We start from the raw sequence: 26,710 nt of genomic DNA, 5'->3' as shown, positions 1-26,710 counted from the left end.
CTGGAATGTCAGGAGCAGTCCAACACCCACATACTTAAATTTAGGCAAAAGAAAGTACTAAATGAATGGACAAAAATAAGACTATATACATCATGGCTAACACAAGAATTCCTTGAGCATAAGTCTTATCCAAGATCTTTCAAGTTCTTTAGCAAGTCAGAATTCTACACTATCTTCAAAACACAATTCCTGGGTCTTAACATTCCTGATCTGTCATATACTGATACTTTCACAACTGTTCCTAGATTCCTTGAGAAGAATACTTCTACACATATCATCAAAGCAATGTATCACTGTATCCATCTCTTTCTCAAAGCAAGTTAACAGTGCATCATTATTTGCATTCAATAACTGGGTTATCTTTTAATCTATCTACTACAGTCATCTACATCACTCTTATCTCAAACAATGTCCCAATCATAAAGCATCAGGTAACCGTGATGACTAACTAACATTAACTATCCCATTTACTCTCACACAAACACTAATTCAATCAAAAATGCTCTTATAGCACTGAAAAGTTTTCCACATACAGAGACTTGCAACTTCCAAAAGTACTTTCCTAACATACCATATGACTGTTTAATGCCATAAATGCTGCATACATCTTTTTCTCTAACTTTCTCCACTGTCTGCTTAAGTACAAATAAATGGTCTTCACACTCTCTTCCCTTTCTAAACCCACCTTGCCCTTTGCCTACAATGGCTTCAGTAATCCTTTTGATAAAGAATACTTCCCACATATTCCCTGTGTCATAGAAGGTGACTAAAACGGGAGAGAGTAGGGGGGCTGGAAATCCTCCCCTCTCGTCTTTTTTTTTTTTTAATTTTCCAAAAGAAGGAACAGAGGGGGCCAGGTGAGGATATTCCAAAAAAGGCCCAGTCCTCTGTTCTTAACGCTACCTCGCTAACGCGGGAAATGGCGAATAGTTTAAAAGAAAAGAAAAGCTACCTCAAATACTTTCAAAATCAATTTAACTGCACCTTCACCTCTATTCTTCACTCCCTCTCTCACTAATCCATTGACATCCCCTTTTTTGAGCTCTTCAACCTCATTTGTTATAATATGTTTCTCTCCTCCACGTCTATTCAAATTTCTTCAGATCTTTAGTATTAATATATCAATGGTAGTTTTCTTACACCATCATTGCTTCTCAGTTCCTTAAAATTCTATCTGCATCATACAGAAACCTTATCTATCATAACAAAAGTCCCACTTCATACAAATCTTATCATTCATCACATTTAATCACCAAAACCTATCTAGTGAACCATTAATTTTCAATCATTTACCTACATCTGTTACCACACTGACTGTTAAAGGTAACAACACAAGTGAAAAATTAACTTTGGTAAGGCTGTATCATTGAGAATACAGCCTTGTTAAAGATCCTCTCATCCAAAAGAATCTACATATCCCTGCTAGTGGAAGTAATGATGCCTTGGGATGCAGGAACGTTTAGAAAGGATCTTTTCACAGAAATTGGTCCCCGGGTGATTATGAGTAAACAAAAAAGTACTTCAGCATTAAATTCAAAGATTAAGGGTGTGGAACTGACTCTGAAGCTACTAGTACGAAAAAGACTGCTTGCCTTAAGGCCCAAATGTTACCTAAACTTACTCATGTGAGCCTTGAAGCATTTAGGAGTATGTGAATAAAGAGTAACTTGAGCACTCATGGTTATATAACTTTAAGCTGAATACCATTAGAATGAAAAATACCAGAAGTTTAGGTTAGATTTAGATCTAAACAATGTAAAGTATTCCAGAATTCTAATTCAATTTGTCACTGTACTCTTTAACTGATATGCTGATATGCATTACAGCATCAAAAAGCATCATAATCTTTCAAGAATTCTAATCTATAAACCTCATTACTAAAATAAAAGCAACAATGTTGCTGAAAGCCTTGAGGTGAACCTTTAGAAACTTATGTAACTTGCAATATGTCCAAAGAATTGATAACTCTATGAAGCTTGTGAGCTTGCAAAGCTAGAATGTCACAGAGATCTCTAGTGATACTAAAGCTGCTGATTGTTTCTTTTTCAACTGTTATGATGGCTTACCTTCAATAACAATGATACATAAAACAAAAAATGCATGTTAATCTGTGCTAATATTCCTCCTCCTTTCTATTGCAACAAGATAAACAAGTACATGCAATAACTGATGGCAGCAATGATATGTATCCCCATGGCCAACATAGCCAATTTGTGGTAAGACAGTCCTAAATAAAGAGCCATCTGACCTGTCACCTACAGTTATTCATGTTAACATCCCAAGAAAGGAGGTTAGACTAGGGTACAATATGTCTGAATGGGTGGCTTCAATCAAGTCTGTAACTGACAGATTTCATGTTGACTAGCGGTGAAGGTGATTTCACATGTTTGTGACTCACTGAGCACTAATTTGTCTACCTCCTGGACATGTCACATGGTAAATAAGTATTCAGAATACTGAAGGTGTGCCTCCAATTCTCCTTGCTGTAAATAGGTACCTAGTCTCTGTGACTGGTACTGGTGGCTATGAAAGTAGTCTGCTTTACCTTCAACAGCAATACACTAAAAAAAACTGGTAGAGCATCCATGACAGAAAAAATGTAAAGGATAAACAACTTGTAGGTTAGCTTAATTCATCCAAAATGCTGCTAACCCAAAAGTCTGGATGAACAAAAATAAAAAAATCTAATTTGTAGTTTAACTTGCAGCTACCACAGGATGTTGGTAAGTGATTACATTTAAGCAATGAGCTAGCATGAATATATGATGACATTATATGGTCAAATTATCCTCTTATGATGTCATTTGGACACTCTTCACAGATAAAGGTTTTGAAAAAAAAAAACATATTTTACTTAAAGTGACGATAAAAATACAGTTTATTCACTGACCAAAGGAAGAAGAGGGGTTCTGAGAGAGGGAGAAGGAAGGTATATACTTAACTGACGTGCTTTGTGAAAAACTTTTATCATTCTAAGAAAACATTAAAGAACAAAGCAGATTTACTGATGGGTGGTTGAAAAATTCTAAAGTGCAATGTGGCACTGAAGAATTAAATGTAGTTATTTAAAGTGATCAATCAGTCCTAGCAACCTTAACTCATGTTCAGCTCCACCTAATCCTTAGCCGCTAGGTGATTATTATGCTTTGGTACAACTTACATATCCAGAATAAGTACGACTCTCAAATTTACAATATCTACTTTGGAATTTCCCTACCCCACATGAGCAAGGTCCAGATAAGCAGATTTTCTGCATGCACATATCTGTTCAGGTCTCAACTGACTTGGATGAATAGTATGCAATATGTACTCAATCTACATTACTAAGCCAAAACATCAGTACTCCTCACCTCTAGAGTGTTGTTAAGAGCTTGTTTAGCAGCTTTGTATGGCTCCCAGGCATCAATAAGGTTCACAGTCATACCCATGTAGTAACTTAAGACCCAATTATCAGGGAAATACTTATCCACAATTTCCCTCATCTTTGCGGTTTGAGAGTGAAGTGTGGCTGGTGTGAAATACAAGCAAACACAAAGCATGGCTGCCTGGTTAGCTAGTGCAGCTGAGCGATGTTCAGGAGATGGATAGGCTTGCACCTGGGTGGATAAAGGAAAAGAGGAAACTGCTACACACAAAAACACATTTCTCCTCAGAAAAAAATTAAATGTATGGCAAATGCTTAAACAAAGCTTATGCTGATCCTTGATCCAATTGATCTATTTTTCATAATCCATTGCCATTTCTCTGTGCTCTCTATAACACACAGGGGATACATGGGCAATGTTCTTTCTCCCCTATACCCAGGGAGAAATAATAACAACAATAATCATTACCCACATGCAGGAGATACACGGACAGTATTCTTTCTCCTCTATCCCAAGTAAAAAACATAATAGCAATGACAATGATCTACAAACAGACCTAAAATACCGAAACATCTTACAATGTTTCATCTAACTGATGCAATCAGTCATTTATTTCCTGCTTTAAAAAACTTCACTTTTATTCACAATGCCTTTTTCTCTCCCATTTCACTCTAAATTCATTCATTACTGTCAGTAGTCCTTTTTTATGATTCCACATGCAAGAACTGAAATATTCAGTATTTGCATGAGATGAACCACACAAATCTGATTACTGTACTTAATGTAAGAGAATTATTTTTATGGAAGCCATCAACCTGTAACTTCAAGATGCTGTCTGATTTCCCAAAGATTCCAAGTTACAGAGTTCCACATCATGAACTAGAAAGAAGAGTAGAAATAATTGTAACTAACCTGGTGATATATGTCATCAGATCTCAAGTGACCCAAAACCAGACTCAAGTAGTTACTGGGCAATTCAACTCGTCTGAAACAAGAAAATTCAATTTTTTGAGTACTGTCCTAATCTTTTTAAGACTGTTAGTGCTTCTGACAATAAAACATTGTATTTTCTAATTGGAGTAGAGGATAGATGCAAGTTTCAGCGCATTATATATGACTGCTAGAGAGTGTATGTATGCAAATGGGACCAATGTTCGTTTGTTCTTGACATTACCTTATTGGTGCTACTATGCTAAGGCACAGGAAGCAATTTGGTATAACGATAAAGTTGCCTACCTAATGACTCCTGTGAAGATTTTTGGGATTATGTACTCTGAATCCCTCCTCAACTCCCATATCCTCAAACATCGTGAATCTCAGTCTTCTCTCTAATCACCAGTATGGCTTTCATAAGGCAAGATCCACTTGCAATATCTTTCCCTATCCTACAATCTGGTGATCATCCCTGAAAGATTCTGGGGAATCCTATGGTTGCCTTTGATATATCCAAAGCTTCTAACAGGGTGTGGCATCAGGTCCCATCTCTAGCTCCCCTCTTTTGGTTTCCCTCCCTTACTTTGCTCCCTCATATCTAGCTTCCTCTCTGGTCATTCTACCTCCACAGTTGTTGATGGATCAGCCTCTTCTCTTTCTCCATCAATAGTGGTGTCACTCAAGGTTATTTTCTGCCTCCTATGCTTTTTCTCATTCCTATCAACAACTTTCTTTCTTTCACTAATATCAAAATGCAATAATATGCTGATGACTCAACAATGCATTCCTCCACATCCTTTAATACTGCTCTTTTTCTTGCACTTGATCTGCATCTTGTCTCAACACAACTACCTCAATAAACTTGGAAATCTCAGTAGAGCAGATGAAATCTGGTTAAGTTTAATGCTTCCAAAACCCAGTTTCTACCCATCTCTCTTTTAAAAATTCCTTACAATTTTCCTCTTTCCTCTGAAAGGACTTTATTCCAACTCTTGACCAATAACATTCACTATATATCGGAAACCCCACATTACGGAAATAGCTAAGTCTCCCTTTAAGAAACTGAGAGTCTTGTTTAGGTGCTGAAATTTCATTTCTTCCAAAAAGTTGCTCCATTCATACAAAGGATAGATCTGTCCTTGTATGGAGTACTGCTCTCACATCTGGGGTGGTTCTAGCTCTGCAACCTTACTTGACAAACTGTGTTAAAAGCAGTCAGACTTATACAAACTCTCCCAGGATAACTTCAAAACTTGACCCACTTGCCCTACACTGCTTTGTTGGTTCACTTTCCCACTTCTATAGGTATTACTTTCGTTTTTGTTCCTGAGAGCTCGCTGCTCTAGGGAGACCACTCAGCAAGCTGCTGCATCATATGATTACTGTGTGGCCACAGGCAACCCAAGGGTAGACCATTTTGATAACTGTTTCTTTCCCTACACCTCGAAGCTTTAGAACTCTCCATCATTTCATATCTTTCCCAATAACTGTGGCCAAGCACATTTCAAAAGACAGGTTTTTCATTTCCTCCAAAATCTGTACTTTCCCTTGTCTCTTTCTTCTTTTTCCCTTCTTAACCTCTCTATAGTTCAATCAATGCTTGACCTTGATGTGGACATTTGTCCATAACTGGAGCCTCCAATGTAAACATAAGAACAAAAGTTGACTACCTATCACTTTTTGACCACAGAACACTATATAAAAACAGCCTATCTATATCTCACAAAATTTTCCTTCTATAATGAAATGTCCAATATAGAAACTACTCAGACCTTCAAATTCAAGGCAAATTTTAACTTGTGATTCCCAAGAAGTTACTTTTATCCTGTACTTATTAGTTAAACATGTTTAGTTTTTACTGTTAATTTGCACCTCTTCCTCTGAAAAGTTATTTTGATACATTTTGATTAAAGACATTTTATCATTTTCATTATATTCTTATTTGGGACTAGTGAAATTTTGCTTTGGATTCTTATGGCATTCAAGTGCCATTCAACCTAGAAAAGGGGTTCTTTGACTTTCTGGAATACACTTTGTCCCTTTGCCCCAAGCCCACTAGTGGCCTATCAAGAGTGGAAAGACACAAAAACAATATACACTCACAAAATTCCCAGAGAATGAGGTCATGAGGTGAGAAGCTTTACATCATTGGCATAACACACAAGTAAAAATAGAGGAGAAACAATAAAGGGATTTAAGGCTAAAAAGTTAGAGAGCTTGGAAGTAAGAGAAATTCATTAGTTAGGTAAAAGAGTGAGAAAGGAGGGGAATGAACATAAGTATGTCCATATGCTACTATAAGAAGAGAAGGAAAGTAAAAATTGGTAAGAAAGTGATAAAGAATTTGGGGAATGATCAAATAAGTGAAAAGAACTTTGAGGTGGGAAGAAAAAACTGCTATGCATAAAAGGAAGGTATTGTTGGAGGACAAGGAGTATCACTCTGTCCTGCTAACTAACATTCAATCTTTTTCTTAACATATTCGAACTCATCTATCTAAATCACCTACACAAATTATTTTCTGATTATACATTAAGGATAAGAAAATGAAAACTAACATTTTCCAATTCATAATACGGTTTGATGACTTAATCAAAAAGAATCAATACTTCTCTATATAAATATCAATACACATCTTTTTTCTTTTCTCTATCTCATTATCCATCTTTTACCTAACAATCTCTCATACAAATCTATCTGTCCAAAACTCTTTATAGTATAAATGTGGTTTACCTAAAGTAGTCTTCAGGGTAACTTGGTGGTCTTCTGCTTCCAGGAAGGGATGAAAAGCCCGTAGATCTCAAGAGCTTGCACACATCATCAACATTAATATCACTTGATGCTTTCTGGCCAGCATATCGATGATGAGCCACAATGATCCTCTCCCTTACTACACCAGTGAAAAGTGTGTCCACCACTAACAACATCACTCCATACAGGTATAATGCTTCACACTGTACAGAAAATTATTTTAATTAAAGTAATTATATTTCTTTATTTTATTGGTGTGTGGGCTGTAAATATTTCAGCCTGTTTATTACTGTCATGCTACTAAAAACAATTCAATCAGAAGAAAAAAGTTTGAAATTTTACAATAAAGCATTTACCAACAATTAAAATAAGGACCAGGTTTTAACTAATCAAAAGTCATCAAGCTTTGAGTCAGCTCTACTACCACTTCATATCTCAACTAAATTACAAACTATCCTGCCATTCATTCAAATTCCAGTTAACATTTCTACAACTCTAATTGCAACTGGCAGATGGCACAACTAAAAAATGTGTTTAGCCTATGAAAAGATATGTCTCAAATGAAAACAAACTGTTCATGGTGTTCCAAATGTTTTGCAGACTGAGCTGGATGTCAGTGGTAATTCTCAATTTGGTCAGAGGTACATTTAGCTGTAGCACTGCAAATAGATTATTCAATGAACTCCATATAGGTGTTGACTCTATATTAGCAGAACTATGCTAGGCTGAGGCTTAACTTTACTAAAACAACAAAACTGAGGATTGTTTTATGGTCTCTGCACATACTTCTGGCAACTAAACATACAAGAATGATGAAAATGGCAATCTTTACATTCATTTCCTTATTTCATTCGACCAAGATTGGGAGTTACCAAACACCTACCCCTCTTTACACCCTGAATGTGCATGTATTTATCAGTTTTAGCATTTCACTTAAAAATGAAAGCGGTAGTTTGAATAATGCCCTGACTGTACTGGCAGATACTGGCAATGTGATGCAGCTGTTTACATTGTGTCTGCATTTGATAAGAGCCATGGGGTTAGTAGTGGTAGTGAGGCCACTGGAAATAATCATGCGATGGATTTCCATGTAGGCTTGGCCATAAAATGTCATATCCTGCTAAACCTAAAACAGCATGCTATTATTGAATCCACCTTCATTTCTGAGTTTTGTTTGTAATAAATACCTGGCTGTTTGGGAACATGTAAATGATATTACTATCAGAATCAGTCTCTTTGTTTGTAATAAATACCTGGCTGTTTGGGAACATGTAAATGATATTACTATCAGAATCAGTCTCCTGTGCCAGCATCATAAATTCATCACTATCCATGGGAACTTCAGAAAAAAGCAAAGTAGTGGAAGAGTTAATGACTTGATCCAACATGCTCCTCTTGATGTTAACACAAAAGGCTTCTAAACATTTCCTATTATACACAGAAAGTAAGCATATTGTTTACCAGCAAATATCTAAGACTGCTAGAAGGGATCTTAGCTCTTCTGTATAGTTTAAAAAACAAATGAATGTGCAACTTCCATACTACATGTTGGCAACTTTGCCATGGAAGCTGATCAAATAAAAGGAGGGTATAAGACAGATATGAATAAAGATTTCACACAGACTAACCCTAGATGTGGACACATATGATAGACAGATAAAAGAAGTCTTTTCTGTACTACTGTTAGATACCATGCATAAAGATTTTCAGGTTTTCCACTTAATTTGGATAGTTTCCAATACAAAATGATCAGGATGGAGAGATGTAAGTCTTTACAGCCTATTTCACATGATACATTAATGTAAAACTCCTATTCATTTGCTCTTACCTCAGAAATTTTGTTTCACCTCTAAAATCAGTAAAACAAAGAATGGAAAAACTATCTTTCATAAATTTCAAGACATATTCTTATCAAGGTAATCATGATTCAAATTCTATATACCAAAGTCAAACCAAATCTACTGAAAACTATCATCATCTGAGTCTTCCATAATGCTTAAAATGAAATGCAAAAAGTTCATTACATCTCATCATGATTAACAAGGAAGATAAAAAAATAAATGCTGTACTATGCTATGAGCATGAAGAAAACTAATAAGTACCCAAAAAAAGTGGAAATAATATACTAAACCAGTAACACAGTTCTCATTGATACAATAAGTCATCCTCCCAGGCAGTATAGAATAGTTTTGTTTTTTGCCAAAGCATAATGATGGAAGACCAATATGGTGTATCCAACATCAAATAAAAGCTGCCTATTTTACCTAGCACAAGGATCAATCCCAAGTCTTATGGGTTGTAAATATATATCATTCTCCTATAACCATAAACTCTTTTAAAATATAACAGAATAGGTAACATGAGCAGTAATAGTAATCATCTTACCATAAGTTGCTTCCCATCCTCATTGGTAAATATGTTTTCTAAAGTCCTCTGAATAAATGTTCCTTCACTAAGATCTTGCAAGAAGTTATTGAGGTCTGTAACATATCGATGAATGCTTTCAAATGCAGCATAAATCCTACCCAAGATACTGCTGTGGCTTTCTCGGATTTCATCATCAATGTCAAGCAAGGCCTAAGCAATATATAAAAAAAAATGTTATGGTACTGTAGATGTTATGGCTGTTATAGCAGAATATATAAATAGTTCAACAATTGCATGAATTGCAGGGAAACTGCATAAATCATCTTTTTCATAGCAGGCATTATGGTTAGCACAAAAGTATGCCCCACCTGAAGCAAAGTCAGCTGAAAAGCTAAAATATTAAAAAAGTATCTAAAACAGACAAATACCAAGGGGATCAGTTTGAGCTCCTTGGGTGTTTCTAGATATGACTCTTGAAAATAGAAAGGCTTCAAGATGATGTAAAGATTAAAGAAGAAAAAGAATTCCACAGCTTCAATGTGTGAGGAAAGGATTAATCATAATAGCCAATGCTCATGTGGCTAGTCACCATACACAAAACGGGAAGAAGCAGCCACATATATGCTATGAACCCAGGTCTCAGGGGCAGGGGCACACTTACACGGCTCATAAGAGCTGCAGCTGTGATAATAATAGTGGAAGAGAGACAAGGAAGCATCATCATAGTAAATGGAAAGGGATGGTTGACAAGATGTGATAATTTTCCATTTCTACTCCAGCTAAATGAGAGGTGGAAAAAGAGGCGACCTAAATATGTCAGTAGCACTCCATAAAAGAATAAGACCCACGTAGATAAGGAATACCTGCTCAGAAAAAAATTATTACAGTATCTATGCAACACTCCCAGCTTATGAGTAAAAGATTTTATTATGTTAATTACCAAGGCCTTCCAGGATAGATTGGGATAGGGCTACGTCTTATATATTCATTTAATTAAAGGACTGCATTGCAATGTTTCCAAAGTTGATAACACATAGACATTGAAATATACAGAACTGCATTTTGTTCTGTTCAATTTAACCAGAATACTGCTTCCCTATCTAGAGAAGTATAGGTCCAAATCAAGAGAGCAAATGTGTTGTACAAGAAAAAGAATAAGCACTAGAGTGAGGAGGGGACAGAAAACAAGATAAAGAATGTCAAAAACAATCATCAATGGATGACTGAATACAGTTAGAGGCTGCGCAAAAGACTGTGTATGGAAAGAAAATTGAGTGCAAGGACTATCACTGTTGATAAGAAAGGAGAAAGGTTACTCCATCAACAACTACTGTGATGTATCAACTGGAAACGAAACAATGCATTAGAAAGCAAAATGAAATGAATATGTCAAAGGAAGGAAGTTCAGTGAGCAAAGATTCATGTTAAAGTCAAATCATTTAGAGGTGTGAAGGGCCATGACAAAAGATTCACCAAAATTCGTGGGAAAGGAGGTTCATACTAGTGACTGAAAGAAAGTAATGGAATCCCAAGTGTTTAAAAAGGTGAGAGACGAGAAGTTTCAAATACATTGGAGGCATTAGAAGTGAGAACGATAGAGCAATGGTTAGAAGGTTTAGAATAGTTTTCTTTCTAAGGATGGGCTGGACCAAGGTATGCTTCCATGAAGAAGAGTGGTTTGATTTATAAACAAACAACATAGGTGAACACAGATTAGAACTAGTTCATTGGCACAATGCTTCAAAGAGCAATGAAGCATGCATTCCATTCCATAAGCTTTGTTTTACAGCAAACCATCATTATGAATAAGTAGAAACTCCACTGCAATAACATCATCATTAAAAGCAACACAATACTCACAGGTGAATCTTCTATCTTCTTGTTGAATCCCTCAGAGGCCTTGAAGTATGTAAAATCCAAAACAACATCTCCATATTTCTGCTGTTCTGTTTTTGTTTCTAATCTGAAAATATCTATAATTATTCTAAACTGAAAAATGGCAACTTTAAATGTCTCCCAAATTGATATCTTAAGGGGTCCTAAGCTTCTAAGATGGAAAAATATCAACGATAAGATAATGTGGTAATTCCATAAATAATTCTATCCTTTTCCTAATATTTCCCAAATCATTATAACCATATGACACTCAGAATATTTGCTTTAAATATCTCTCCATGTCTTCTTTATTTACATACTGTGCTGTCCCAGACTTCGTATCTTTAAGAAATTTTCTTAATTCTTTGCTGTTATATCTTTACTGATGGCACTTGTTCCTCTCACTATGGGGCTCCTGATCCTTGTTTTCTTGTGAGAAGTTTTTGCATTTCTGAATCCATAAACCTACCATATTTGTTAAAAAAGAATTTTACCTTTTTCTTTACCACAATCTTATAAATTGAAGCAATGCTTTTCCTCATTTACTTTTATCCTTGTTTCTAGAACATTTCTTGTTGTTTCAAGACACCATAAACAATAATTCATTTAGTGCCTAGGAAGCATGATGTAAGAATGTGTATTTCAAAAGGGGAAGCATTACAGTAATACACCACAAAAGAGTATAATCCTAACTCGTAATGTAAATGAGGGCTAACAACGCTTGCAAAATAAAACTTTTTAGGGTGATTAGTTCTTTTAATTTCAGCTACATTAGATGCAGATTGAGATTACAGTCTATGCAGATCAATGTCAAATTTTGATGAAACTTTAAAGTAAATCCAAGCATTTATATGTTACCCTTGAACAGTTAAAGTTATGAAGTTTCCATAAAAGGGATCAGGGGTATGGACAACCAGTACCCTCAAAAGGACCCGAAAAGCCATTCTCAAAAAAGGCGGTAGCAAACCATCATTCCCAGAGCCAGGGATTCTGAGGCAACAGCACCACCAGCCTTGTTCTGGATGATAAAGGATGGAAACGAGCTCCAAATAGAGAACACATCACTTCCGAGACATCAGATTCTTCAAGGTAAAAGCAATTCAGGCCAATCAGTACTGAATGGAGGAAAAGAGGCAGTGTTATGTAAAAGATCAAGATGGCCCTTTGTTTCAAAAGGGTTTGACTGATTTAACTGATTTTGTGGAGTTCACAGAGCATCAGAACCCAATGCTTATTTGGCATCACTTAGAATGAAAAACAAATCTAAAAATGTAAACAGTTTCTTTCAAATTACAATTACCAGTACACTTTTTGGTATCCCTTCAAAAAATTCAATTGACTTACTCACTACTGTCTAAAACTTCTTTAATACATTCATCTGTTCAAGTGTTATTTTATGATTCAGATTTGACTCTACAGCTCCTACATTTTTGGCATGTTATATGTACATAATCCATGGCAGAAAAAAGCTACAAATGTAAGTTCCAAAATCCAAGACTGAGATTCAGGTCCTACACAGCTGAGGTGGTCTCGGAAAGAAACTAACGAGATGTATGCCATACCTGAAGATGCCTCTTGCAACCAGGTACTGTCCCACTTGAACTACCAGCATTACCCTAAAACCATGAAACACCAATCAATGAGGATCTTACAAGAATAACTTGGAGAGAAGAAAATTCCTATTTCAACATTAGCATGCTAAAGCAGATGATCTGTTTTAACAGATCTTACTTCTAAAGCAAGATAAAAACACTGATCAAAAGTAATGCGTTAGCTCTGATGGCAATGATAATCCATTGAGAAGGCACTCTTAAGGAGGGGAAACCTACCGAATAAAAGCTCTCTTCTTTTCAAAAACTCCATAGACAGTGTATAATCTGGATAAGGTATCTGGCCAGATAACAGCTTATCCTCTAGAGATAAGCTTGGAGAATGATTCTCAGAACATGGGTAGAGAATCTTATCATTAACTCTAAAGTTGGCAAAAATTGCTATAGCCTTGAGCATCAGGTATCAGGGAGCCACATTACTGTAATTACAAATAAAAATTTCCATCTCAACTCGAGACACCTAGGAGGTGAAAACCCAAGGCCCACAATACCATCAATTATGACTAAAAATTTGCATTCCAGCTCATAAGGAAACTCTAGGATATAAAAAGGCCATGGGCCCAAATCTCTTTTATCTAGAAAGACAGGATTCTGTACCTCGGGGCCCAAATCTCTTTTATCTAGAAAGACATGATTCTGTACCTCACCCAAAAGCCCCACAACATGATCTCTTAAAGAATGGGAAAACCAACCAAACTGGAAGCTTTCATTCAAACCTCCAGAGACATTGCTCAAGATCCCAAGAACGAGTCCTGGACATTTTCTTTAAATCCTGTTTTAAAAACCACTGGTTGTACCAACAAACTGGCAAAAAATCCTATCTATATACCATATAATCACCATGTTAAAACATAAACAGGGGAAGGAAATGTTAATCCTTAAAAGCTGACTGATGACTGCAGCAGGGAGCTACACAGCACATCCAAACATGTACACAAATCTCAAGAAAATGTAAGCTCCACAATGCTAGTATGGGCAGGTCCATGACCTCACCCTGGTGGTAGTTGCTACTTGGCAGCTGCAGATACCTAATGTTCCTGAGCAAAGTGTGAGAAAAGGCTGGTACCTTGTCTCTAAATTAATAAGGCAGGCTGAGTCCTAGCCCAAACATTCTTAAGGAATGCATTGCATACACATATCTTGCGTCAAACGTTTGCATAAACAGAAAACACTGTCCTCTTCTGTCATGGTATGGATGCACAAAACACTCATCAAAATAAACAAATACCTATAATACCTTTCCGATAAAATGGGTGACTTTCACATTTGAGTAATTTAACTATAATAATCAGCAAAATCTAATCATGATAATCTATGAATGCTGACAAAAATACTTCACAGAAGACTCATTATGGAGAGAAAGGGGGAGTCAAGGAACTGAACCTTTCTCCTAATAACTAAATTTAGGTACTCATTTATATCATCATAAGGAACCCACGGAAGTTTGGCAACTATAAGTAAAACCCTCAAGTTACATATCATTCACTATCACAACAGCAAAACAGAAACAGGGAACATATGCCTTCATGCACACACACACACACACACACACACACACACAATTATCTGAATTTATAATCATTAGGAAAAAAGGAAATACATGCACTGGATGCAAAACTGATACTTGGGAAACAACATTACCTGAACACCTGAGGGACATAATCAGATAATCGCATCAGTTCAGCAATGATAGCATTGCCTCGTGCCACAAGACGGAGCAAGGTCTGCCCACAAACATTATTTTCTGCAAGGAAGTCCATCACAATCTCACAAGAAGTGTTTTTCGACCCTGAAAATGGACATATAAATCTCATAAACACAGATATAAAAGCAAACCTGTTCTCAGCTTTCACCTGTATAAAATATTACAGTGAAGGAAGACTAGGGCTACGCATCACTCACAAGAACTGACAAATGGGGTAAACAATTATCTGAACGATACGGAAGTCTTCATGAAATGCTGTAATATGTTTCAGACCTAAAGAAAGACTTTCTTTTCCATAAATGAGTAATCAACAGAATTAAATTCAAGTCAATTGGGAGGTAAGTTTGAATGGAGAAAAACTGGAGGAAGTAAAGTGTTTTAGATATCTGGGAGTGGATCTGGCAGCGGATGGAACCATGGAAGCGGAAGTGAATCATAGGGTGGGGGAGGGAGCGAAAATTCTGGGAGCCTTGAAGAATGTTTGGAAGTCGAGAACATTATCTCGGAAGGCAAAAATGGGTATGTTTGAAGGAATAGTGGTTCCAACAATGTTGTATGGCTGCGAGGCGTGGGCTATGGATAGAGTTGTGCGCAGGAGGGTGGATGTGCTGGAAATGAGATGTTTGAGGACATGTGGTGTGAGGTGGTTTGATCGAGTAAGTAACGTAAGCGTAAGAGAGATGTGTGGAAATAAAAAGTGTGGTTGAGAGAGCAGAAGAGGGTGTTTTGAAATGGTTTGGTCACATGGAGAGAATGAGTGAGGAAAGATTGACCAAGAGGATATATGTGGCAGAGGTGGAGGGAACGAGGAGAAGTGGGAGACCAAATTGGAGGTGGAAAGATGGAGTGAAAAAGGTTTTGAGTGATCAGGGCCTGAACATGCAGGAGGGTGAAAGGCGTGCAAGGAATAGATTGAATTGGAACGATGTGGTATACCGGGGTCGACGTGCTGTCAATGGATTGAACCAGGGCATGTGAAGCGTCTGGGGTAAACAATGGAAAGTTCTGTGGGGCCTGGATGTGGAAAGGGAGCTGTGGTTTCAGTGCATTATTACATGACAGCTAGAGACTGAGTGTGAACGAATGGGGCCTTTGTTGTCTTTTCCTAGCGCTACTTCGCACACATGAGGGGGGAGGGGGTTGTTATTCTATGTGTGGCAAGGTGGCAATGGAAATAAATAAAGGCAGACAGTATGAATTATGTACATGTATATATATGTATATGTCTATGTGTGTAGAAATATGTGGACACTGAGATGTATAGGTATGTATATTTGCGTATGTGGACATGTATGTATATACATGTGTATATGGGTGGGTTGGGCCATTCTTTCGTCTGTTTCCTTGCGCTACCTCGCTAACGCGGGAGACAGCAACAAAGCAAAATAAAATAATAAATAAATAAATTCTTATCCACTTTACACACATTGATTAACCTTCCTGCCCCAAGAACCCTTCTAATGGGCTCCTACAGCACCCATGGAGCTAGCCACTTCCATTAGACATGACTACAGATCTATAAAAGGTGAAACATTTGTGCAGCAGAAATCAGCAGAACTTGGGAAAATCTCACTCCCATCTTGCCTAAAAAGAACCGAAGTAAAAGCAAACCAACATTAATATGGTTTGAGCTGCTTGGGACCACATAGATTCACTGCTTCTTAGGTACTACCAGCTGCGCATTAGTTACATTTTTCAGGGAGAGGTCAAGTTTTTGGCTCATGCTTTTTTCTCCTCGTGTCTATCCTCCATTACAATGACCAGCCCAACCTAACATCATCTTCCCCTCCCTAGTTTATATCTACAAGGTATAGCAGTATCATCCATTTTTTTTCATGTTTCTCTCATTCAAAAATGATGTAGTACTAAAGTAAACCATTACTAAGAATCTCTTAGATTCTAAAGTTTATAATGTGGCAGGATTAAATGAAAACATTACCATAATCCTGTGTTAATTGAAATACTGTATATCTGGAATAACAGCAATCTCAGGATTGAGCCCTAGAGCACTGCACTAATTACTGAACCCACTCTAATATCACCATTTTGCTGCTTTCTCTCCACTTCCTAACTGTTAGCCATGCCATAATACCATTCAGTATCTCCCCTTCCATACCATGAGCTGCCACGTTATTAGTATTACCTCATATGGAACCCTACCAAAAGCTTTCTAAGCCTAAATGAATCATGCCATAGTCGTGGCCAGTGTCACGTGATTAAAAGAACTGGTATAGAAAAAGAAGGGGACGAATTACTACTCGACTCCTGAAGAACATAACTACTTAGGACAGTCACACCACAAGACAGTGTGCATAAAGACAGCAACCTAGGAAAATGTTCACACAACGATGATATAACCAAACCCAACCTAAGGTTGAGAACAAGGTTGCGCATTAATTTTGAAGGGTAATTAGGCTGAGCAATGGCCTGGATTACTCTCTTTACACATTATCCTGAAAGGGAACTCTCCTCTGGGGCACTGGTAGCGTTTCGTTCCATGCTAAAGAGAATCACAGCAAGATTTTTTGAGACGTACATTAAATTCACATTTCAAGCCTGAGTGCAGTAGTAAATATATCACTTCTACCTGTATTGACATACAGACTAAAATACATGATTCACATACAGTTCTGCACACAATAAATAAAAACACCATAATGAAGTGCTTTACATATACAGATATAGTCAATTTACATATCCAGATATAATCAACAGGAAGAAAATCAGGATGGCCTGTAGGTTACTGGTGGCCCACAAGCCATGCCACGCCATTCAACCAAAAACCACATGAAAGTAATACCAATTGATTTCCTCTCGGATCTAGGAGCATACAGCTATCATTATAGACTCCGCTGCCCTCCTCCCTTCAGTTTAGCTCAGGTGTTGTTGTTTGAAGCCGTTTTTTCTAAATTGTTCAGTATTATCTCGTGCTCGTGAAATCTCAACCTCCGCCCACTGTCACCTGTCAGCTGACTCGATTTGTTTACTCTTACACCAACCTCTTCCATTAGAATATGAAAGTGTAGAATATATAAATATTTACAGAAAATTATAAAGTTTTTTTATGAACCTAGTATTATTTTCTATAAGCGAAGAAAGCACATTTCACTTATTGATGAAATTAAGATGTTCTGAATTAAATGCCTTTATTACCACTCTTTTATATCAGAAATAAAATTTTTATATCAAGATATAATGATCTGGTAAATCTTAGATACATTAATCACAGAATCCATAAAAATTTTATTTATTTTATTAATGAATGTGACTGTGTTTATGTCTGATTGTCAGTGCGGATGTAATGGATTACCCGAAGATGAATCACAGTTTTCTTTATATCTTTATGTTCCTCGCTTACTGTCCTTTTTTAGCAAAGGTAGGCCTTTAGTAGATATACCTAATATAACTTGATTGTGATTTAGTTTAAAATATAGGAATGTTAAGATAGAACTAATGAACTTAAAATAGTGTTTCTCAAAGACCTCCAGTGTCACGCTACGTAGTAATAAAAAACCATACCTTACACGATTATTTCTCACGATGGAAATTGATAAGATCGTGCTTCTAAAACCAAATGCCCAAGACTACACGAGAGAGCAACCAGGTTGGTGCCAGGACTTGGTAATTTACATATGAGTAAAGCCTGAAACTTGTAAGGAAGATTACCCTTACTGTCATGCCAAAAGCTTAATGGAGATTTTGAATGAGGTTAGATATTTAATAAAAGTACATGTTCTCTTGAGTAGAATTAGACCTACTTAATGCTAATGTATTACTTGTATGGTTGATATAAAGTGGGATTTTACCTATAAAGCACTTTGTACCAGGTGTTCAGAGTGTTTTATGAACCTTTGTAAGTGTCCATCCTTCAGATATCTAATACAAAAAACACTCCTGCAACTATTTACATTCGATAAAGCTTTATTTTGTAGACTGATTTACAAAGTAAAACAGTAATAGGAATGTAGTTTTTCTATTTAGATTTACGTTAGTGCTACATTGTGGATACTGTGTTGTTTTATCAATTTTTTATTTGCAAGGAAGAAAGAAATTAGCATGTCATGGTCCTTAAATAGACACTACAGTTTAAAATTAGTATAATTGCAACCTTCATGGACTTCCTTTATGATGAAATTCCTCAAGACATTTGATCATAAAAGTTTTATTATGGTTTTATGAATGAAGGATTAGTATTCATCGATAGCAGGTGAATATCTTGCCCTTTTTTTTGCTTAGGAACAATCTAAATCATATTGGATGTTCCTAGCATTTGAAAACCAATTGTCATCCCATCCATGTAAAAAGTGACAGAAAAGAACATTTCAGAATTCAGATTTACACATTTATATTTATAGAGATGTCAGCTCTTTGAACACCAGATATTTCATTTGCCTTAGGCTTTTCCTCACTAGATCTATTATACATGCCTAGGAAAAGGCAACTGTTCAAGTGTGGCTTGGGTATCGGCCTTGTTAAGTGTCTGTATACTGATAAAGCATGCTTTCTAATATAAGTGAATACAGGAAGACATGTGCCTTCCAAAATAAGTGAAGGTGGGAAGGAGCATACCTTCTAGTTTAAGTGAAGTCTAGAAGAATCAAGAAGGGCCTGAGTACCAATATCATAGTAAATCCAGGTCCCTTAAGAGTTAAGTTGATATGGAACTTTTTTCCTGGATTGCAAAGTGTAATACTTTACTGTGTTCATAGTTTTTTTGTGGGTTGTTCGATATATGTACATGCTGAACTACACTACATACTTAATTTTTTCAATATAATTCTCTGAATACTTCATCTTTTGGGAAATTTTTCAGTAAGAAATAGAATGTGACTAGGGTGAGAGTCTAAGTTAAATCAGCTCTATGTGATTATTTTAGGTATTCACATTTTCATGATACGATCTAAATATCTTGTTATTGTGTTCTAGGCAGAATATGAGGATAAAAGGTGCATATGCATTTGTCCTGATCCATCTGTTGTCAATGGGACCAAGAGTAATCGTATGGTGTATAAAGAACCTGTTGCTCCTAGCAAGTGGTAAGTTGTAAATGGTTAAAATCTGGTGGTTGTGTTTGAGAAAGATAATTTTCAGTCTTTAGTATTTGGTTGGTACTTTAAAAAAGTGAGGTAGGTTTTAAGCAGAGATTTCAGAGAGGGTTGTGAAAGTCATGCAGGTGTAAAGAGAGAATAGAAAGGAAAGAAAAGACTCTACAATGAAGTTTTCAGAATAGGCCAAGAACCTACTGCAGTTACCCAGGTTAGCAATTCCTCATATGGGTGTATCATAAAGTTCTCTTTAACATGAAACTTGAAGTGACACACGTCACTCATCATCACCAACGTGAGTATTATCTTTTACAGTGTCTCTTGACTAGTAAGACTTAAAGTGCTAGAAAAAATTTAGTGCAGTCATGTAGTGTATTACTGTACTGCACTGTTCAGAGTTATCAGGATATTGAGATACAGTTTTGTTATGGTGCAACTGTATTTGCACATTGACATACTGTCCTACTTTTGAATATATTTTATTCATTGAAATACTGTATTATGCATTTTGTTTACCATTAGATTTTCACTGTAATATAACCAGTCATATGGAGAACCGGTTGAAATAAATGTATTTTTGTTATATTTGGTTAATCAAAAAATCTGTATCACAATTTGCTTGATCAGGAGAGGTGTAAACAAATAGTACTTAAATGTACTTTCCACAACCTACAAAAATACTGCAGTGAAAAATTACTGGGAGCTTGTGAACATATGGAACAACCTTTGATCTAAATTGCTTACCACCCATATGAAATTGCTCATACAAAGAACAACAAAAAAGTAAATGAATTTCAGCATGTTATTTTCAGATATTTCCATAATTTGAAAATGCTTTTAACAGGATACTAAGATAATAAGTTTGAGTATCCTTGCTATTTTACTAGTTTGCGGGTTGGTGGCCATGGCCTCAGTGCTTCAGAAGTTTACTATCACAAAAGGTGCATGTGTGTACCTGAACTATGTATTGTGAATTGAATAGAAAATGAAGATAATAGATGAGTTGGTAAAACTACTGGAATCAACTTACTCAGTTATTAGTGAATTTTCATCTTCAAGATGTTTGTTCAAATGGTACTTGCTTCAGTGGAAACTGATAATTTAAGTGCAGTATTCTGCTTTAATCTCAGAATTTTAAGTCCTTTGTAATTACCTTTTTAGTTCTGACAGACTCCCTTTAAAACTTGAATACAATACTGTAGTCTTAGATTTTTCATCTTTTACATTGCAAAGGTTACAGGGTTTGCCTTTCATTTCTAAAAGTCTTACCTTATATAAAACACCTTGTTTCAGTGATTGTGACAATGTTGTTCTGCCTAAAGTTGCTGATGACATCAGAGGTCGTGAACAGGAATTCTGCCCACGCTGTGAATGCAAGTATGAGAGCCGCAATAGCACAACCATCAAAGTGAGCATTTCTATATTTTGTCCATTTTGATGTATATAAAGAGCTGTTAGAGAATATTAAAGATAGGCAATTGAGTATTAAAGATCATATATGAAGGCTGTAATCATTATTGATACATAAAAGAGAACATTTATGAAAATTTGCTTGCAACACAGCAAAAATGGAAATTTGCTTTCTAAATCATGAAAAGGATAATTGGGTCTGGTAGTGCTTAGTAATTGTTTTTCTGTAGCCATTGAATTAGGCTGCTCATTAAGTATGCATTTAAGATTAAAGATATGTTTTCATGAAACACTATTACCTGTGCAGTAATGAAACTTTTAAGGGAATGAAAATACCATCTGCAGGAACATCTATTACCTGTACATATTTTTCCCCTATCCTTTTTTTCCATCACTAGCTTCCCTCACCTCAGGTTGAACTCCCTCTCTTACTAAAAGTTTTCAGAGCCTTTCCTTTATAAACATTCAAGTTCTGATGACTAGGATGAATGCAATGGGAATGAAGTGCTTGAAGACAATATGTGGTGTGAAGTGTTAGTTAGTACATTCTGATCAGGAGGCTTTATCAGAATGTGCTGAAGCGGCTCACATGACCAAAGAAATATGCTTGATATTAGTTTAATTATTTGAGTAGGGAGGCCAGCACAGGAGGCATCTGCACTACCTTCACACTTGAAAGAAATTCAACAATAGTTTCTAATTTTCTTTATGTAATCCTGGAAACAGATGGTGGGTAAAGAGCTGGAATTTTTCCAAAGAAAAACACCTGCCTATTCTTTCCTATGTGTGCCAGGCACTTGCCATCCTTATACTCACTTTTAGTATAAGTAATGTAATATTTCTAGATTTATTCATGTTATTCATCACCAGTGCTGTTCCTGTGTATGGAATAAAAGGAGAGTGTGAAACTAGGTCGCGGTAAAGAAATATTCAAAATTTTCAATATTCTCCCCAGCATGTGTCAAACACTTGCCTTCCTTACATTAAGTTTTAGTGCGAGTAATGTGATATTTCTAAATATGTTCATTTTATTCACCACCAGTACTGTGTCTGTGTATGAATAACATTACAGTGTGAAAACATGTTCAAAAGAAAGAAAAAATTATTTTCACATTCTCTCTCTCTCATTGGGTGCTGTGTGAATTGTCATCCACATTCCTTAAGGCTCCCCACTCAGCAATAGACCAGACCAACTCAGTGGTATTTGTACAGTTTTCTAAGCAATTTTTTTGCTGATTTATCATTTCAAAGTTTTTTTTCACATCATGATCAACTTTCAAGACTAAATGCCACCACTTGAGGGTAAGACTGTCTACGTGTCAGGAGTGGAACGAAGAAGACAAGAAAGGAAATGGGAGGAGAGAATGAAGGAGTCCTTAGAGTATCAGGACTGGAACTTTCAGGAGGGTGATCATCATGCATGTGATAGAATGATATGGATTGATGTAGTTTACGTGAGGGCAGTTTTCTGTCGTGGGTGAACCAAAGCATATGAAGCGGTTAAGGTAAACCATGAAATTAACCAGTGAAGCATGGCTGCAGTTGGAAGACTGACTTCAGTGCATTTTCCATGATAGTTTGAGAAATGTCTTTGTGGAAATGAGACCATTCTTTGTCTGTTCCCAGTGTTGCTTTGTCAAGGCAGATAAGGCAGTTTATGTATAAAGATTTATAAAAAAGAAATAGATTTAGGTTTATCATTGACATTCTCAAGTCCAGGAGTAAATAGTGTATGATCTTCATGTACAAGGCAGGAGCTGTTTTTCTTTTCTTATTTACTCTGCACATTGAATATGTTATATTGATTGTTACTACAATAATTTTTTTCTTCTAGGTTGTTGTCATTCTGGTGATTTGGATTATCTCCTTGCTTGTTGTGTACATGGGTTTCCTGTTGTGCTTGGACCCACTGCTTAATAAGCGACGTTCACAGCCCTCATATCAGGAACACACAAATGAAGAGGATGAAGCAGGGACTGTTGGAGGAGTTCCTGGTATGGCCCAGCCACTGCATATACGGCATAATGTTCTTGGCCGTGTTGGTCATCAGCAAGATAAGTGGAAGCAGCAGGTGCAAGAGCAGCGTCGTAACATATATGATAGACATACCATGCTCAACTGATTTGTCAACATCATTTTTAATTAGTTAGATTTGGAATTCAAAGAAGAGACATGAATGGAATCCAGTATTTACTGGGCAGACAGTATTTGTTGTCTTGCAGTTTCCTGGTTCAGGATTCTGCGCTATGCCCAAAAAGTTAAAGACCTTATGCCTACCTGTTTAGTAGATTTTGAGCAGACATGACCACATGAGAGAAAAACTCACTTTACTCTTTGCAGTGATGTCATCCCTAGCTAGTAAATTAATATTCTCTATGAAAATTTGCACAGATTAGATTTCCATAGCCCGGTCAGCCCCTATACACATCTGTATCACAGAGTCCATACCAATCAGTATTGCAGCAGAGGACACAATCCAAGAAACTGTACAGTTTATTGTTTTCATTAGCTAATATTAAACCACTCCATGCTTAGTATCCACAGCTAAGTCTACAAACTTCTTACCCCAATTACAACTGAGTCTAACTCATACATTAATGTGGTGTGCAGCAAATGCATAAGAGCTTTCAGCACTTATTCCTCATTTTTGGCCAGTGTCTAACCCAGATGTTTAAACTTTTAACATGCATTGCTTTTTAATATATTCATCCATATTTCAACCTCATTCACTTTTTCCAAATACAGATATCTTACCTTTTTCCATTTTCATTATTGGTGTAAAGATACTGAAAAAAATCTGAAAGAATAGGATAGAGATGATACAGTTGATAAGAGCAGCATTATCAAGAGAGTACTATGTAACAGTTAAAAATATTTTTAGTTGATGGAAAAAGAATTTATGGCAATTTGAAAAAAAATGAATTTCAACATGAAATATGCTTGGATTGACAGAATATTTAGAATATTTGGGTAGTATATATAGTAAGAACGGTAGAAAAGAGAGATATATTTCTGAAAGATTGTTTTCACGGCAGGCATGTATCTATCTATACTAATATGCTTGGATTGGTAAAAGAAGTTGTTAAAGTATTTGGGTAGTATATATAGTAAGAATGGTTGAAAAAGATATATTTCTGAAAGATTGTTGTGACGGCAGGCATGTTTCTATCTATATTATCTATATCTCTGACGCTTGTTCCCTACCTGAACTTCCTCAAGGGGATTGCCACGGCAAAAGAGTATTCATAACTGGTGAACTCCAGTGCCACTTTTTAGCATTTAGTACCTCACTTTTAACAGGCAACTCTAGCACAGTTTTTTCAGAGGCTTCTAGCTAATGTGTCTACCTAATGGAATGTTTCAGGAGCTCTGAAACATTGAAAATAGAAACTGAGTCGATTATACAACCTTTAATGTTTCACACTAATGAAATAAGTGTGCAATAGAATAACAAGTTGAGTGCAAACAGCTTCAATCCATTTTCTGAGAAGTAGCTGTGGATATTAATGAGTGATGAGTGAGAAATAAGGAAATCAAAAGAAAATATAATATTATGAAGGGAGTATTTTGATGAAGATGGAGGTTAGAGATGTTTTAGTAATGTGAAAATATAGATACTATTCACTGAGAAGAGTGAACATCATTTAGGCAAATTTAATTATGTACAGAGAAAGAGTAAAGTTGAGGTGGAAGGGGTCTTGGGATTGTATGGTGATACTTTTGATTATATAAATCCAGGACCCATTTAACAGGGCTCCTGCATCTTCAAGGTGGTGCTATTATCAGTAGCAGGGAGTGGATGGACTCCTTTGCAGTGAGAAGTTTTTTGCCAAAATTGTACTTTTTATCCAGTCATGATGATACAACCTCACCAAGGTTGACTTTTTATCTGCATATATGCAGTGTCCTCAAAAAACATTATCCATCCCCCATATATTTTCAAGGGCAATACTTGCCTAAGTTTTATTGTTTGTACAAGCATATGACACTTTCAGGATGAAATCGTTGTTCATCTGGTTGCAGAGACTAGTGTTTCTAACAGCAAAAGCAACAACATGCCTCAGTCTATCTTGAGGGAAGGATCTTCTTTTTTTCTTTACTCATCCTGGGTGCTATTTCACTTTAGAAGTTTCCTTTGAGGGACTGTATTTCTTCCACTTGTACTTCAAGGAAGAGAAAGCCAAAGCTCTCACTTGGAAATCAATGAGATGTGGGTGAACCTGAGATTTTTGGTGCACTGATCACTCAGAATGCACAATCAGGCAGCTGCTTCCTGCAGTACCTCATCATTGCCTCTTCTCATTCAGGTGATTAAGACCCTGTGGACCCAAAACATGGGCCTAGAGTACTTCAGGAACCTTGCCATTTTCACATCTAGATATCTACAGATGGTAATCAAGGCCATTCAAGGAATAACAAAGTATTAAAATGTAAGAATTACATAGTTTTTGAAAACATATGGGGGAGGTGGACAAGGTTTTTCGAGGATGATATATATGTTTTGTGGTGCCACCTTGCTGATGCAGGAAACTGCGACCAAGTATAACAAAGATGAGTAATGTGGCAGTTGAGGGAATAATTGGTATACATGGGGTGTTCAGTGTTGTAAATGGAAATGGTGAAGAGCTTGTAGATTTATGTGCTGATAAAGGACTGGTGATTGGGAATACCTGGTTTAAAAAGCAAGATATACATAAGTATACGTATGTAAGTAGGAGAGATGGCCAGAGAGCGTTATTGGATTACGTGTTAATTGATAGGCGCGCGAAAGAGAGACTTTTGGATGTTAATGTGGTGAGAGGTGCAACTGGAGGGATGTCTGATTATTAACTTGTGGAAGCGAAGGTGAAGATTTGTAGGGTTTTTCAGAAAAGAAGAGAGAATGTTGCGGTGAAGAGAGTGGTGAGAGTAAGTGAGCTTGGGAAGGAGACTTGTGTGAGGAAGTACCAGGAGAGAATGAGTACAGAATGGAAAAAGGTGAGAACAAAGGAGGTAAGGGGAGTGGGGGAAGAATGGGGTGTATTTAGGGAAGCAGTGATGGCTTGCGCAAAAGATGCTTGTGGCATGAGAAGTGTGGGAGGTGGTTTAATTAGAAAGGGTAGTGAGTGGTGGGGTGAAGTAAGATTATTAGTGAAAGAGAAGGGAGAGGCATTTGGATGATTTTTGCAGGGGAAAAATGCAAATGAATGGGAGATGTATAAAAGAAAGAAGCAGGAGGTCAAGAGAAAGGTGCAAGAGGTGAAAAAGAGGGCAGACGAGAGTTGGGGTGAGAGAGTATCATTAAATTTTAGGGAGAATAAAAAGATGTTTTGGAAGGAGGTAAATAAAGTGCGTAAGACAAGGGAGCAAATGGGAACTTCAGTGAAGGGGGCTAATGGGGAGGTGATAACAAGTAGTGGTCATGTGAGGAGATTGAGTGAGTATTTTGAAAGTTTGTTGAATGTGTTTGATGACAGAGTGGCAGATATAGGGTGTTTTGGTCGAGGTGATGTGCAAAGTGAGAGGGTTAGGGAAAATGATTTGGTAAACAGAGAAGAGGTAGTAAAAGCTTTGTGGAAGATGAAAGCCGGCAAGGCAGCAGGTTTGGATGGTATTGCAGTGGAATTTATTAAAAAAGGGGTGACTGTATTGTTGACTGGTTGGTAAGGT

General features: G+C 36.6%; 2 protein-coding genes across 5 annotated transcripts in view; one reads left to right on the top strand and one right to left on the bottom strand.

Moving 5' to 3' along the window:
- The window catches only part of Strump (WASH complex subunit strump), a 69,628-nt gene extending 52,046 nt beyond the window's left edge, over positions 1–17,582 (bottom strand). For 3 of the 4 annotated variants that reach the window (XM_071658365.1, XM_071658364.1, XM_071658363.1), the window contains exons 1-7: positions 17,407–17,582; positions 14,543–14,690; positions 11,277–11,379; positions 9,435–9,626; positions 7,032–7,252; positions 4,278–4,350; positions 3,351–3,596 (exon numbers count right to left, since the gene is read on the bottom strand). In XM_071658365.1, the coding sequence (XP_071514466.1) occupies positions 3,351–3,596; positions 4,278–4,350; positions 7,032–7,252; positions 9,435–9,626; positions 11,277–11,379; positions 14,543–14,661 (954 nt within the window). In that variant the 5' untranslated portion in view covers positions 14,662–14,690; positions 17,407–17,582. The remainder of the gene's footprint in view (positions 1–3,350; positions 3,597–4,277; positions 4,351–7,031; positions 7,253–9,434; positions 9,627–11,276; positions 11,380–14,542; positions 14,691–17,406) is intronic. The other variant, XM_071658366.1, reaches the window with a different exon arrangement.
- A 283-nt stretch (positions 17,583–17,865) lies between these two features.
- On the top strand, positions 17,866–23,781 carry LOC139746791 (uncharacterized protein CG1161). Its single transcript, XM_071658342.1, has 4 exons — positions 17,866–17,982; positions 19,533–19,642; positions 20,945–21,059; positions 22,896–23,781. The coding sequence occupies exons 1-4, from the start codon at positions 17,908–17,910 to the stop codon at positions 23,181–23,183; spliced, it is 588 nt and encodes a 195-aa protein (XP_071514443.1). The 5' UTR covers positions 17,866–17,907; the 3' UTR covers positions 23,184–23,781.
- The last annotated feature ends 2,929 nt before the right edge of the window (positions 23,782–26,710 follow it).

This window comes from Panulirus ornatus, chromosome 66 (genome assembly GCF_036320965.1).
Source record: "Panulirus ornatus isolate Po-2019 chromosome 66, ASM3632096v1, whole genome shotgun sequence".
Taxonomy (NCBI): Eukaryota; Metazoa; Arthropoda; class Malacostraca; order Decapoda; family Palinuridae; genus Panulirus; species Panulirus ornatus.
The sequence above is the reverse complement of the archived record's forward strand: the minus strand, read 5'-3'. Positions and strand labels throughout refer to the sequence as shown.